The sequence below is a fragment of the Megachile rotundata genome, chromosome 12, assembly GCF_050947335.1.
Source record: "Megachile rotundata isolate GNS110a chromosome 12, iyMegRotu1, whole genome shotgun sequence".
Lineage (NCBI taxonomy): Eukaryota > Metazoa > Arthropoda > Insecta > Hymenoptera > Megachilidae > Megachile > Megachile rotundata.
The window spans coordinates 3,237,434-3,251,092 of NC_134994.1; the positions used below are offsets into that span (position 1 = coordinate 3,237,434).

At 37.8% G+C, this 13,659-nt stretch overlaps 1 protein-coding gene across 1 annotated transcript in view; it reads left to right on the forward strand.

Annotated features, from left to right (window-relative positions):
* Window positions 1–639: 639 nt before the first annotated feature.
* The window catches only part of Rbp6 (RNA-binding protein 6), a 1,376,067-nt gene continuing 1,363,047 nt past the window's right edge, over window positions 640–13,659 (forward strand). The window contains exons 1-2 of the mRNA XM_076538305.1: window positions 640–1,671; window positions 4,298–4,338. Of these exons, the coding sequence (XP_076394420.1) occupies window positions 1,607–1,671; window positions 4,298–4,338 (106 nt within the window). The 5' untranslated portion in view covers window positions 640–1,606. The remainder of the gene's footprint in view (window positions 1,672–4,297; window positions 4,339–13,659) is intronic.

The window sequence follows — 13,659 nt, forward strand, 5'->3', positions numbered from 1 at the left end:
TAAACGAAGCAGTGCAATAACGCGCAAGGAGTAACATCGGCGAAGATCGTTGACGCGTGCACCGGTCGGTGGAAAAGCGAGCAGTACAGCCGTTTTCCATATTATTGACACGCTCGTGCTCGCTCGTTCGCTTCGCTCCTCCTGAAGAAACTCGCGCGTTTGGTTGATCGGCGATGAGGTTTTGTCGCGTCGGAAGGAGGCAAGTAAGTCGCGCAAGTAGTATAGGCGAGCGGGTGGTCGGACTTTTTCGAGGTGAGAAGCGAGCAAGCAAGCAAACGGGCGAACAGGCGAGTAGATCGTGGTCGGAGGCGGGTACGCGGTCGCGATCTTCCCCTTCCCGCTTTGGCTGGTCCGGCGGGCACGGAAGGCGCAAGCGCGAAATTCCGCCCCACTCTTTGGCGGTGGATGCTGACAGAGAGAGAGAATCATAAAGAGGAAAGAGGACAAGTTAAAGAAAGGAGAGAAAGAGACGGATAGGCGAAATGGGTGAGAAAGACAGAGACGGGGAATGTTGTGCCCCGCCGCCGCTGCTAACACTGCCTCCACCGCCTCCATCGCCGCCGCCGCCGCCACCGCCGTTGTTATTCCCCTCCATTCGGTCCCCCGCTCTCGCCCCGCGGTGCCCCTTCCCCCGCCCCGCGCCCCGAGAGCGCAGTGTCGCGTCGAACCTCTCGCAGAGCGCGTCGCACGTCCGAGTACCGGCCGCCGCCCGTCATCAGTAGTCGCCGTACCGCGCAGCCACGTAACCTCTCACCTTCTCCTTAGTTTTTAGTAGTCAGTAGTAGGGGAGAGTGTGGAAAGAAAGAGGAGAGAGAGAGAGAGAGAGTGAGAAAGAAAGGGAGAGAAAGTGAAAGAAGGGAAAAAAACGGAAGCGGAACAACGAGAAAACCGATTGAGAAAAAGGGAGAAACGAGAGGTCGACAGCCCGGTTTTTCATCGTTGTGATCTGTACTCCTTGTTGCCGTCGTTTCCAACGTCGTCGTCGTCGTCGTCGTCGTTGCAATCGCCGCCGTCACCGTCGTCGTCGTTATCGTGGTCGTCGTCGTCGTGATCCGACTCGACGCGGCCAACGCGGTTCTTCCGTCGACTTGAAAAGTTAAATAAAAAGAAGTGTGAGGCGTGAAACGTACGAGCGTGCGTTTCCGACACCGTACCACCGTCCTCAATCATCGACAATCGTGCTCGCTGTCTCGCGCGAGTTAGCCAGGAGGAAAAGCGCACCCTCCGAGAGCGGCAAGTACATTCGGACTACGAACGAGACCAAAAGTGAACAACACAGGAGACCGAGCGAGCGCAAGTGGTGTCGTGCCTCTTGGTCAAAGGACCAAGAATCAGCGGGAAATCGTAAGCGGAAAAGTTGCGTGAAAGTGCGTGTCGCGTGACCGGAAGCGTTGACACCAGAGAGGAGACGTTGTTTGATCATCGACAGGCCGTGCACAGGATCGCGCGTCGAACGACGAGATCAAAGGCGGAACAGCGAACACCGAGACGACTATCGGCGTGACCGGCTATCATTGCCACTAGCAGTAGTGTTAGCATTGCCACTGCAATCCCGGACAGCCGAGAGAGCGTTGCCATAACAACGAGCCGTGCGCCGCGCGTCGCTATGGAGCCCCAGAATCAGGAAATCGTAGCGAGCGGCTCGCCAGCCGAGGTGCCGAATGATCCAGGGTACGAGAAACTAGGATATTCCTGACCCCAAAACAGACCTCCACTACATCCACCACCAACGATCGGGAACGTGCTTGAAAACGGAGCAAAGTGTGTTGATGATCGCGCGAGACGTTTCGCGAGACGCGCGTCGTGTTCATTGAAATCTTGTGTTTCTGTTGGCCAGCTCCGTGCCAGTGTTTGTTTTGTTGATGCTTCTTATGCAGCTAATGTCCATTGGTGATACGAGGCGTTCACCTACAAATGTTCGACGTCCGTTCGTTTCCTTATCGCTGCTTGTCACTCGTTCCCGTTGTCGGTGTCGTCGCGACCACGATGCGACCGTCTGATTTACGGAAACGCGTAGTGTTTATGTTTGTCGGCCGCGTGAATATGCGTGCTGCGGCGCTCTCCTCGGACCGGTGGCGCCTTCTCTCAACGCGCCTTCTTTCGATTCCATGTAACGAAAGGAGGGAGTGAAGGGGGGAAACTTAGATGAATGGGACGGAGGAACGACAGGGATCCGGGAAGAATGGAGCAAAAAAGGGAGGGAAAGGGAGACGGTTGAACATCTTTGAATTTGCCGCCAGTTTCGAACGAATCGTGACGTCGAGTGAAAAGTTAGATGAATGGGACAGGGATTCGTGAAGAATGGAGCAAAAAAGTAAATGGAGGGAGAGGGAAACAATTTAACATCTTTGAATTTGCCGCCAGTTTCAAACGAATCGTGACGTCGAGCGAGAAGTGATAGATAACCGGTCGGGGGTAAAAAGCGCGTCGAAGATCCCGGTGAACGTAAAACACGTGTTTCAGAGGGGTAGATATGTATGTCACGCGGCGGTGAAAGTTTTTCGTTGTAGAGTTATAGTGTCTTGCACTAACCACGTGACTCGTGAATAAAAACAGTGGGAAGTTGAATCGTTCATAAGTCGGTCGGTTGAGCTTGACGAGATATTTTCATTTTCTTCGGACGTACATCGTGCATTCGATAATAAGTGCTGTTACAGTAGGTAGAACCGTTTCATGAGGATTGTTTAACGTTCGATAGTTCCGTGGAAAGTTGAACGGATTGGTAACGTTGCCCCGGTGTGTTTCTCGCGATCGATCCCGACGACATATGGTCAATGGTTTGTCCTATTAATTCTTTTGAACCTATTAACGTGGTATAGAGCAGTAGCCTACTCCAGTTCTTCGTATCACGAAGACCTAAAGAGGGACGTACGGGGGGTGGGAAAGAGGATAGAGAGGGAAGAATACGTAGGCGAGGGGAAAAGATTATATCGTGTCATGGAAAATCGATGTGCAAATGCGCCACCACGTGATTAAATCCACAACGCGAGAGTGTTATCTTCGTGGATATACCGTCGAACGTGATAATCTTTGCTTCCCGGTAATGCCAACGCGTTATGACCTTCTTTCTCGGTTCAAAACAAAAACCATTGAAGAGAAAATCGTATGCGTTTCCTCTATGATTCACATCTATGAAAGCAATGTCGATGTTAATGACAACGTGTCGTGAAACGATCTATTTTGCACTTACGTATTATACATCGCGATACATTACAAGTTAGAATCACGATTAGCATCCGTAATTAAAGTTCATTGACAGATTTGTCGTGTTTACCGTAAAGATCGAATCTGACCTCACAGAAACTTGTTTCCATAAATGGTGCCACTCGCGATAATTGGTAGGATTAGATCTATACGACACGTAACGATAATTACGGTAATTATCAGCGGGTGTTCTTCTTCCATTACGGTAAATGAAAACGTCGCTGTTATCTCCCAGTTTTCGAACCGAACTTCTATCCGTGTATAGTCAGGCTCTTATCGACGATATACTTCCGAGTTAAAGAACTCGTTCCAATTTAAACGCGGCAAATTTAAACGAGTTCGCATCTAAAATATATTTACATCTTGATCACGCGCTTGTTACTCTCCTCGTAAATGCGCGCGTACCGAATCAGCGTGTAAAAACTTTTACGATACCAATGACAATGGCACTTCTCGTAAACTAGTTAATAGGTACGATCCGGTAGAGCAAAGCGGCGAAGACCGAGTGACGTAAACTCAAGGCTTGATTCGTTTGCCGATTAAGAGGAAGCGATATTTTATTTCCCATTAAGAAGGTTTTATTAAACTTCCGAGATTTTATGAAACGGATAACGATTCTGCTGTTTAATTATACTTCCATGGTTAAATTCCAGCTAACGAATAAAATGGATATCCGATCTTTCGACGATGCACAAATTTTACAATGTGCAAATTTAGGCGTATAAACGGGCCACATTTTGATATCGAACGAAGAAGGCGCCCAGGTTCGAGGAGAACATGTGTTTGTTGTGTTTCGCGCGTGAATCGTTTGGTTTCTTTCTCAAACGAATGCGGTGAATCACGAGTCAAATAACGTGTTCCAAAGAGGTTCTCGTTACGAGAAAAAGCGATAAAGAATGGCAAAAAAATTAGCCAGAAGTTGTTCAGTTGTTGGTTGATGTGTGGTGACACCTGCCGTCAACAAATGGAGACTGCACAGGGGGTCACGATACCGGAAGTTACCCTCTGCTGGCAGTCTCCCCTGTCTTCCTCCATCATCTGCTGGCAACGAGAGCTGACGCCGATGCTGATGGATTCATCTTTCTTTTTCTAGGAAAATGTTCATCGGTGGTCTATCTTGGCAGACCAGTCCAGGTATGTGACGATTTTAATTAAGAAAAATCACGTAGCCCTCGCGTCGTTCGTTTCCTGCGTTTGAAATTGCGCGCGCATAGAGTGCGTAACATTTATATTTACGACCGCCATCTGTCACTTCAATGTCAACACGTGTACATCCCTTTGTGAATAGAATCGAGTATTTGGAAATAGTTTTGTGTTGATTGTATACAAATTGTTTGAGGCGGACAGTGTTAAGATAGGATGAAATATTGTATTTATTTTCGTACCGATATTGTTTAAACAAAATTAATATCGGTTGTGTTCTTATTATTCGTACTTTAGAGGTTGAACATATGAACCGTGGGCACCGTTTGTTAGATAAATATGATTTATGCGATTGTTGTAAATTTTGCAACTAGTCGAAAAATATGTGAGATTTAAAGTACATGTTATTGATATATCAAATTTGAGATTCTTTTCGTGTCGCTTATGGTATTCCAAAGCACCGACAAGTTTCTATTCTTATGTTAGACACATTGATATACTTTACGTACAATTAAAATTACGAAAATCTCTTTATTATGTGACAGTAACACGACTGTAACTATCTCGTTGAAAAATGATAAGAAAGGGAAAGTTTTATCTAGTCAGTAATCAAAATGTTTAGGGTGAAATATTATTTGCATCGAATATATAATTTTTATAGAAAATTCCCTGAAAAATAGTTGTAATTTCATAACTTATATGAATTAGTTTTCTCATGAGAATTCTCACAAAATGTATTAAACTTTAATTCAATTTAGTAGACGTTAATCGCAAATGGAAATATATCAGATGTGTTATTATATGAATTATTCTTGTTTCGACTTCACGCGTTGCTTTCTATTATCGATAAGTTATAGTTATGTTATTGAAACTTAACGATATATCGATAATATCGTTAAAGCTATTAGAAGTAACTATGATAAAATGTAACGCGGGATTTCATCATTTAAACTTATTTGTTCTTGTTTGAATTTCAAGCTTAACTTGATCTAACACGTAATTTTATGACTGAAATCTATTTACTCTTGTTTATGTTGCAAACGAGTTCTTGTTTCAAGGAAATATTTATTTGTTAGATTAAGTTAGATTTTAAATACAAACAAGAATAAGTAGATGTGGGTAAGAAAATCGCGCGTTATGTTCTGCTTCGATCACGTTTATTTATATTAACGATATTTTAATGATATTATTGGTGTATCGTATCGTCAATAACATTTCGATATTTAGGGATAATGGCACTTCAAATTTGACGCAGATTTCTTATTGTCTTTGTCTTTTAAATCCAAAAAAGTTATTTATGCACTTCGTTTGTTCTAACTACATTAAATTTGAATGATCACATTATGCGTTAAATTAAGTTAGATTAAGTTCCAGTGAGGAGTTTAAACAAAAATAAGTAGATTTGAATAATAAAATTATATGTCAAGTTGATTTAGATCGGATTAAATTTGATACGTAGTTTAAGAGAAAATAAAGTAGATTTGTAGATTTTTAAAATAGCAAAAATAAGTAGATTTAAACAATAAACTGATGTGTTTGGTTCTGTTAGGTATGTTAGATTAAATTTCATTCAGTACCATATGGCATTTAATAATAAATAGATAGATTTCAATTACACATTGCGTTATATCCCAAAAATTAACCTTAACATTATCTAAACGATAGTATCAGTATATAATTAAGTATAAATGAGAAATCGATAATGTATCAATGATCATTTACATATCTACCCCAGTATCTGTAAATTACTGTATTACCGATCAGAAACAGTGAGGTAGACTTGAATGTCTGAAAAACTTATGCTAAAATATTCACAAGAAATAAAAAGGAACTCACGCGAAAAAGGAATTGGTTTCAAAGAACGGAATGAAGATGTGCGTGAATCGATGAGCCATTGACGTGGAGGAGCATGTGCAAATTCAAGAAGTTTCTTTCGTCGAAAGTTTGTTCGCGTGTTCAAGTCAGCAGCCCGAGTTAGCAGGCCTTTTATCTTCGTTAAGAGACTCGTGCCGGCTTTAAAGCGAGAGAGAAAAAGAAATCGACCGTCGAGAGGCACACGGAACGCGGAACGATAATCGAGCAAAATGGTCGTAAGACGACGTCATGCGTGTCTTTCGGCGGTCGTTGGCTGGCCGTGGTGAAAAAAATGGTCTTGCATAAAGCGTGTTCGTTCCGGACGCGATAAGAATCGGGGGAATAATTGATACGCGAGGCTGCGACTCGTGCATTGCGCGATTTTGAGAAATCACCGTTGCCAACGTGGGGCCACGAAAAACGCGACACGCTCTCGCGTGCCTGAACCCCGCGATCATTCGTCACGTGGAATTGCCGGAGAGAAATCGTGCCGGATCGTGTTCTTTTATTCAGCGAAAAACTCTGCTCATTTTATATGTATAACGGAGAAGGAAATGGCACGATCATCGGGGATCGATAAATGCAAAAGTATGAAGCGATCATTGAAGAGACGGCATGTTCTCTTTTTAAGAAAATCATTCTTCCGAAATGGCTCTATTGAATAACATACACTTGCTTGCATTCATTAAAACATAAATTTATTTTAGTTTGAAAATATATAAACAATTTTTCTAATTGTAGCGTTTCGATGCGATATACATTTTAAATAACAGGCTATGTATCTCATTTTTGTGTCACATTAATGCTCGGACATTTTATGAAAAATTAATTTATATATAAAATGTAGAAAAAACTACAATTTTAATATTTTGTTGCACACTTTACGTAATTGTGTGGGGAAATTAAAAATAATTTTTTTCAAATATTCTGAACAGACAGAATAACATTTTTTCTTCGATCCTGTTTGTAATTCAATTTATAAATTTAATGGTTATTTAATTCTTTGGTCTAATTCATCCTGTATATTATGGATTTTATGTCTAAGCTATTGCAGCTTTATATATATTTTGGATTATTATCCTGATAACATTTTAAGGTATTTTGTATTTCCATATTCCTATTTGCATTTTTTAGTAAATTTTTTCTACAATGTCCAAATATTTATTTTTAGCAAAAATATGAACATTAATTCACTAATGCTCGCATTGAAAATATATCCTCATGCAATTACAGAACTTTGTTTATGTTTTAAAATAGGTTTTAAATTTGTTGGCTTTGAAAGAAGAAGAACTTTAAAGAAATTTTGAGGGCTCCGAATGTTGAAACGATTACCAATGCTTAAACTGTTTTTCGTTACTTTTTTATCGCCTACATTATTTTGTATCCCATATTAAAACATAAAATAACATTTATTTCTTTGGCAAACAATATGAAAAGAAGTAATTCTAGGATTTGTTTCAAGTATACAAAAATTAATGGGAGAAATGTTTTGATGAGATGGATCTGTTTGTTTCTTTAAATTCATGTATTTGAATTAAATTCTGGCGACCCCAACATTTCGTTTTACGACCCCATTTGATGTCGCAACCCATAGTTTAAGAAGATGTACACCAACAAATTAAAAGATCAAATAGGAAGATTAAGTACCATTGCTTTTAACAAAACAGAATTAAATTTAAAATTAGATTTGTTTATTTTCGGATGTTCGATGAGCAGTTACTTTCAGATTAAAAATCGGGTATAATAATAAATAAATAACGGTGAAACATAAATTAATTCATACAATTATTTTGTACCTCGATAAAAGTTAACATATATTTCGACGGAAGCACTTTAATAATTTCTGTAATTTAAAGTGAGGAAACTAAGGTGCGTTATTTTGACGCGTTCTTAGTGTTAATAATTTGTATTATAACGTGTTTGATCACAAATAGGGTGTTTTCACTTTGGAGGAAGTGTTAAGATCGTTTTTGAGCATACGCTCAATTAATAGCCGCGCGTTTAATGCGCGATGCCCGTCACATTCAATCAATGATCGGTCAACTTGCGGAAAAAAGGCGCGTGTCATTGGCTTTCGTTTAACGTACATTCAAAAAACGCATCTACGTTGTAAAACCTTAATTGAAATTTTGCAAAAGCTTTGCAAGATGAAAAACCTACATGAAAAACAAGATGAAAAATCTACACGAAAACGTTTTCAATTCACGTCGAAAATTTCGAACAACGAATTTTCCGAAAGACCTTTTCTTCAATTGTATAAATACTTCTACTCGAGTTAAATAGATAATAAGATAGCCAACATATCATATTCGTTTGGCAACAATCGACGGAATTAATGCATAAATAAAGAAGTTAAAGGTTCGCCTCGTTTAAAATATTCACCAATATCGAGCATTCCTGATATTAACAAATCCAGCCAACGAACGAGAGTATCGAACCGCGCAACAACATCGGATCGATTCTTAGTCGAGTGTGCCGGTACTTAATCAATCTCGAAAATTGAATTTCGAGGAAATCATCTCGCGTTCGGTTGTATCATCATTAACCTGTATAATTTAATAACACTCAACGTTACTGTGCTGTAATTCACCGAATCATTGGATTAAATTCACCGTCGATCGAAGGTAGTAATTACTTCCGATTACAGTCAGATAGATTCGTGACATAATTAGCGACGCAATATCGCGCTATTTTACACGATTCCCGGTCTCCTCCGAATAAAGAATCTTTCTCGCTGAATTACCCAATTCCACCAAAGAATGTTTAACCATTGCCGCGCGAGAAAAATACGTATTAAATTACGCGATCTTTAATTAACATTCAAACGTAGTCGAAAGAAAACCCGTATTTTTTTCCAGATTTATTTTACGTGCATGCAGTTCGTTCTTGCAGCGACGGAATCGGATGAAACGGTAGCTTGATTTTCCATGAAATCGATGTTAATTCCATGAAACTGTGTAGAGGAGTAAATAATGATGTCGCATCGAAAGAAACGCAGCGTTTAAATCGCACGAATAAAGACGCTTTTGCGTGAGCTGAATGAAAATAATCGAGCCACGCGACCGTGACTAGCGTTATTGCGAAACGACTGCAAACTACTGGGAAGTGTGCGAGCACTTCCGTGGAATTTTCGCAGAGGAAGTACGCTGTGCCACGTGTTTGCACTAACCTTTTCGCGACATTTAATCAGAATTAGGGAGACTTGAAACAAATTTTCTTCGCCCTCACCCTTTCAAAATTTAGTATGTGGTGCAAAAAAAAACCTTTCAATGTTTGCGCTAAAAAATGGAAATTTCTCTTTCGCTATCAGTACATTGATTTTTTATCGTATCGACTTTTAGCTGCAATTTAAATGATTACTGATGTCACGATAAAATTGCATAAGATTAGATGTTAATATCAAGTCTTGCAGTAATATCAATCAGCTGATTAAACCATATTTACATAGTTGAGAAATCAATAAGTTGTAAGTAAGGTTAATTAATTAAGTATAGTGTTGGAAAATAGTGAATTTACTTGATCATTGTACAAAGTTTTGATATTACTTAATGTCAAACAATATTCATTCATCGTCTGCGAAAGATCTTAATGACTTTATATTGATGATAGTGGTACACTTTCACTGCGAGGTAATACATGCATTAACGCATTCGCCTTCATATAACGGCAATCGATATTAATTTTTTTCGTCGCCATTAGGCTTCGCTTTGCGTTCGCGAGTTTTTACATTCGGCGTTTGGTATTCGTCATCATAGTAGAAGCGTGCGTAAAAATGTATACCTTTTCTTAACTAAATATTTCATTCTCGTTACATAGCATTACGTCACTTCGGTCATGGATCCTCTCCTACACTTTGTGACAAAAAAATCATTAATTTTCTTTGAACGGTTCGAATTACCACATTATTTCCTCGATTTACATTCTGATTTATGGATTGTAAATAACGGTGATAAAAATTCTTAAGAAATATTTATAAGTTTACAAATTATTAATGATACAGCAGATGAGACGTAGTATCGGTACAAGAATTTAATAAATGTTTCATTAAAAACGTTGATCAGTTGCAATATTTATTAAAAGAAGTGCAACAACGCCAAGAACAACATCCATCATGTAATAAAATTGAATATTTGGCAGATGAAAACTCTGGGACTTAAATTGAATACATAAAAGTATATTTACATTACAAAGTTACTAGAATATGGTAAATGTAGAAGATAACTATTGACAAATAAATTGCTTTAAATGAATATAAAAATGGTTAACAAATTTATAATGTAGATTTCTAAATTTTTAATTTGTTTCCAACGACCTTTTAAATTAAAATTTTTTAGCTCCAGCTTTGAAAGGACGTTTTGTACATCATATCTAACTTTTTAGAGGGCGAGGGTGAAAAAAAATTCTATTTGAGCCACCCTAAACAGGATATTTTTCACAGAGGAGAGCACAATAAGGTTCTATAGGAAAAATGTCAATATGGGAGATAAAGGACGGAAATGGGAGATGAATTAATAAATTACATATATGTACCTTTGAATTTATTATGTTATTAGTACTCTAAATTCTAAAATTCCTAAATTCCTAAGTCCTAAAGTAAATTTCCATATTTCTGAATTTCAAAATATTAAAGTTTCCACAATACCAAATTTCCAACTCCTCAAATTCCTAAATTTCTAAACCCTAAATTTTCCAATCTTCTATTTTTCAATTTCTCAGACTTTTAAATTTCCAAATTTCCAAATTTTCTGGTCCTGTGATTCTAATATTTTCAAATCCCCAAACTCCGCAGTTTTCATAATCTCCAAATTCCCAAAAATTCTTGAAATTTCTAAATCCTTAAACTTACAAATTTCCAAATACCATAATTAACAAATCTCCGAATCTTGAAACTCGCAGAGATTAATAAAAAATTATCCTCACAGTTCTAAAAATAATAGAAAACAACTGACTTGTCTTGTTACCATGTTTTTTCTCTACAATTACGTGAGATCGACTCATTGAAAAGACTGACTGACAAAACGAAAGGGGAAAGTTAGGGGGAACAAAACGAAGCTACGATTTACGTAACGATGGCAAATAACGCTAATGAACCTCTACCTTCATCTTCGCTCCTCTGATTCTTTTTTCAGGAAACGTTTCTCTCCGTTGGCTGGCAGTTATGAAAACTATTCGACTGACAGACAATTGAGAAAAAACAACCGGCTGGTTCCCAAAATATAAGTTTCCGGGATGAACCACGTGCGACAAGCATGGTAGCAAAGCACGTGTAATGAAAATGAAATTTCAAACGATCTAATATATTCTCAATATAAGTAAGATTCTCAATATTTATTGGCAAGACAAAATATAATAATTTAAAAATATGAGTAAATATGATAATTTCAAATGTAGAAATTTAAGAATTTATAATCTTATAAATACAGTAATATGAATTGTACAAATTTAAGAATTTATAATTCAATAAACAAAATTTATAAATTGAATTTGTAGATCCAGAAATACATTAATTTCGAACTTAGAAACTTTGATACCATGAAAATCTATAAACTAAAATACTACTTTACTCTCAAGCGTGCTATTTTCTACATAACAAAGTTCCAGTTGTGGAATAATCCGCAAATTCTCCACGAGGCAGGTTAAGGTCACGCTTCAAATTTGCGCGCCATTTCGATACGGGGGGTCCCTGGATCCCGTCGAACGTTTCGAGTTCGTCCATAACCAAATTATCGGTGAACAATAATCGATCGATGAAGTTCGCGCTCCATTTCCATCGGTGTTGTTAGCCTTCCTTTCATCGATGACATGACGCTTCGAGAAAGCGTGTCTGAAGCAGAAAAAGCGGAACAGTCGTCCGGTTGTAGCACGGTGAACCGTCGCGTGTGTTTTGTGCCGGTGTTCCGCAAAAGTTCATAGGTAGAAAGATGTGTATTGTACGGTAACCGTGGGAAAGCACCTACATACAAACGTTGCAGCAGAATATTACTGTCTAACGTTTATTGCGAGCCACGAGTATCGTACGACCGTCTCTAACACAATACGCTAAAATAACTATACTCGTGAAAATTAGGTTCGAGGATTTCTTTGTACTTATCTTATTTGGAGATGGTTTGTTGCTCATAAAGAGCAGTTTTTGAAATATTTTTGTTTATGAACATTATCAGTATTACATCGATTCAATTACATTACTATACTATATTAATATATTATTATAGAATTTTATTGTTATTAAAGCGCTATACGATTATAGGGATAGGAATGGTGTATTATTAGAAACATTATTATTTGACTTTGTTATTAGAAATTTTATTACATTATTATATCACTAGGAATTTTAATATTCTATTTTATTATTAGAAACGTATTATTGCATTTTATGATTTGATATTTTTAGTAGGGATTTTAGATTGTTTACTGAATTTGAGAGTTTTCAAATATGAAAACGTGATATTTTTATATTTTTAAATTTGTAAATTTGCAACTATTTACATTTCTTTATTAATATACTTAATTTGTACATATAAAAATTTGAAAGGTTTAGATTCCTAAATTTCTCCATTCCTATATTTCTATATATACAAACTTTCCAATTTTCTATGTTCCAAATTCCTTTAATTCCGCAATTAACAATGACGGCTGTGTAATGCACAAACAAATCATCTACATCTGCAATGTAGTTTAATCGAAAATCAACTAGATATTAATTGTCGTAAATATCAATTACAGACATCAATTCTTCATATTTTGAATTTACATCTTCATCCACAGCAAAATCTCCCAATTTTTATTCCCAATACATTCATTTATTATTACAATTTATAATTTTGTACGTATTCAACTTTCTTGTGTTCAGAATAAAAAGATTTCACTTGTGAAATTTAATTGGACAACGATTTATGCAGCTACTTTATATACATCAGACAACAAGATTGAAGATATATCGTAGTAAATCACACTAATCATCTCCAAGCTACCGTAGTATAAAGGATTAATATGTATCTGATATGTCACTGGATTTATTCGTGCACTCATAGTTTTCCCATTGAAAAAAGATCTCACATTCCCGAGACGGGTTGTGTTGTGAAACTTTCTTATTGTTCTTTTCACGATGGCGTGTCCACGTTCGCCCGTCAAGACGTCTTGCATGGAAGACCTTATGGTGCGTCGCGACACCATGGTTCTGCTACAATAAGCGCGTGATTTAAGACCCTTCAAACTTAACTTCGGTTCACTGATCAGACAGTGTGATGCGCAAAGTTTCTTTAAATTTGCGAGAGCGGCGCATTACGAACTATAGTATTCGAAATTGCTGATTTCAAGTAAATGAAATATGGGAGATTAAGGAGGACTGATACGTGATTACGAGGATTGGTCATTTATATTTCTGAGTATAAGAAGTATTTTGTGCTTGGCATTTGATATTGAGATATTACTCTGCTTTTTATTTTTAAATTTTTTAAT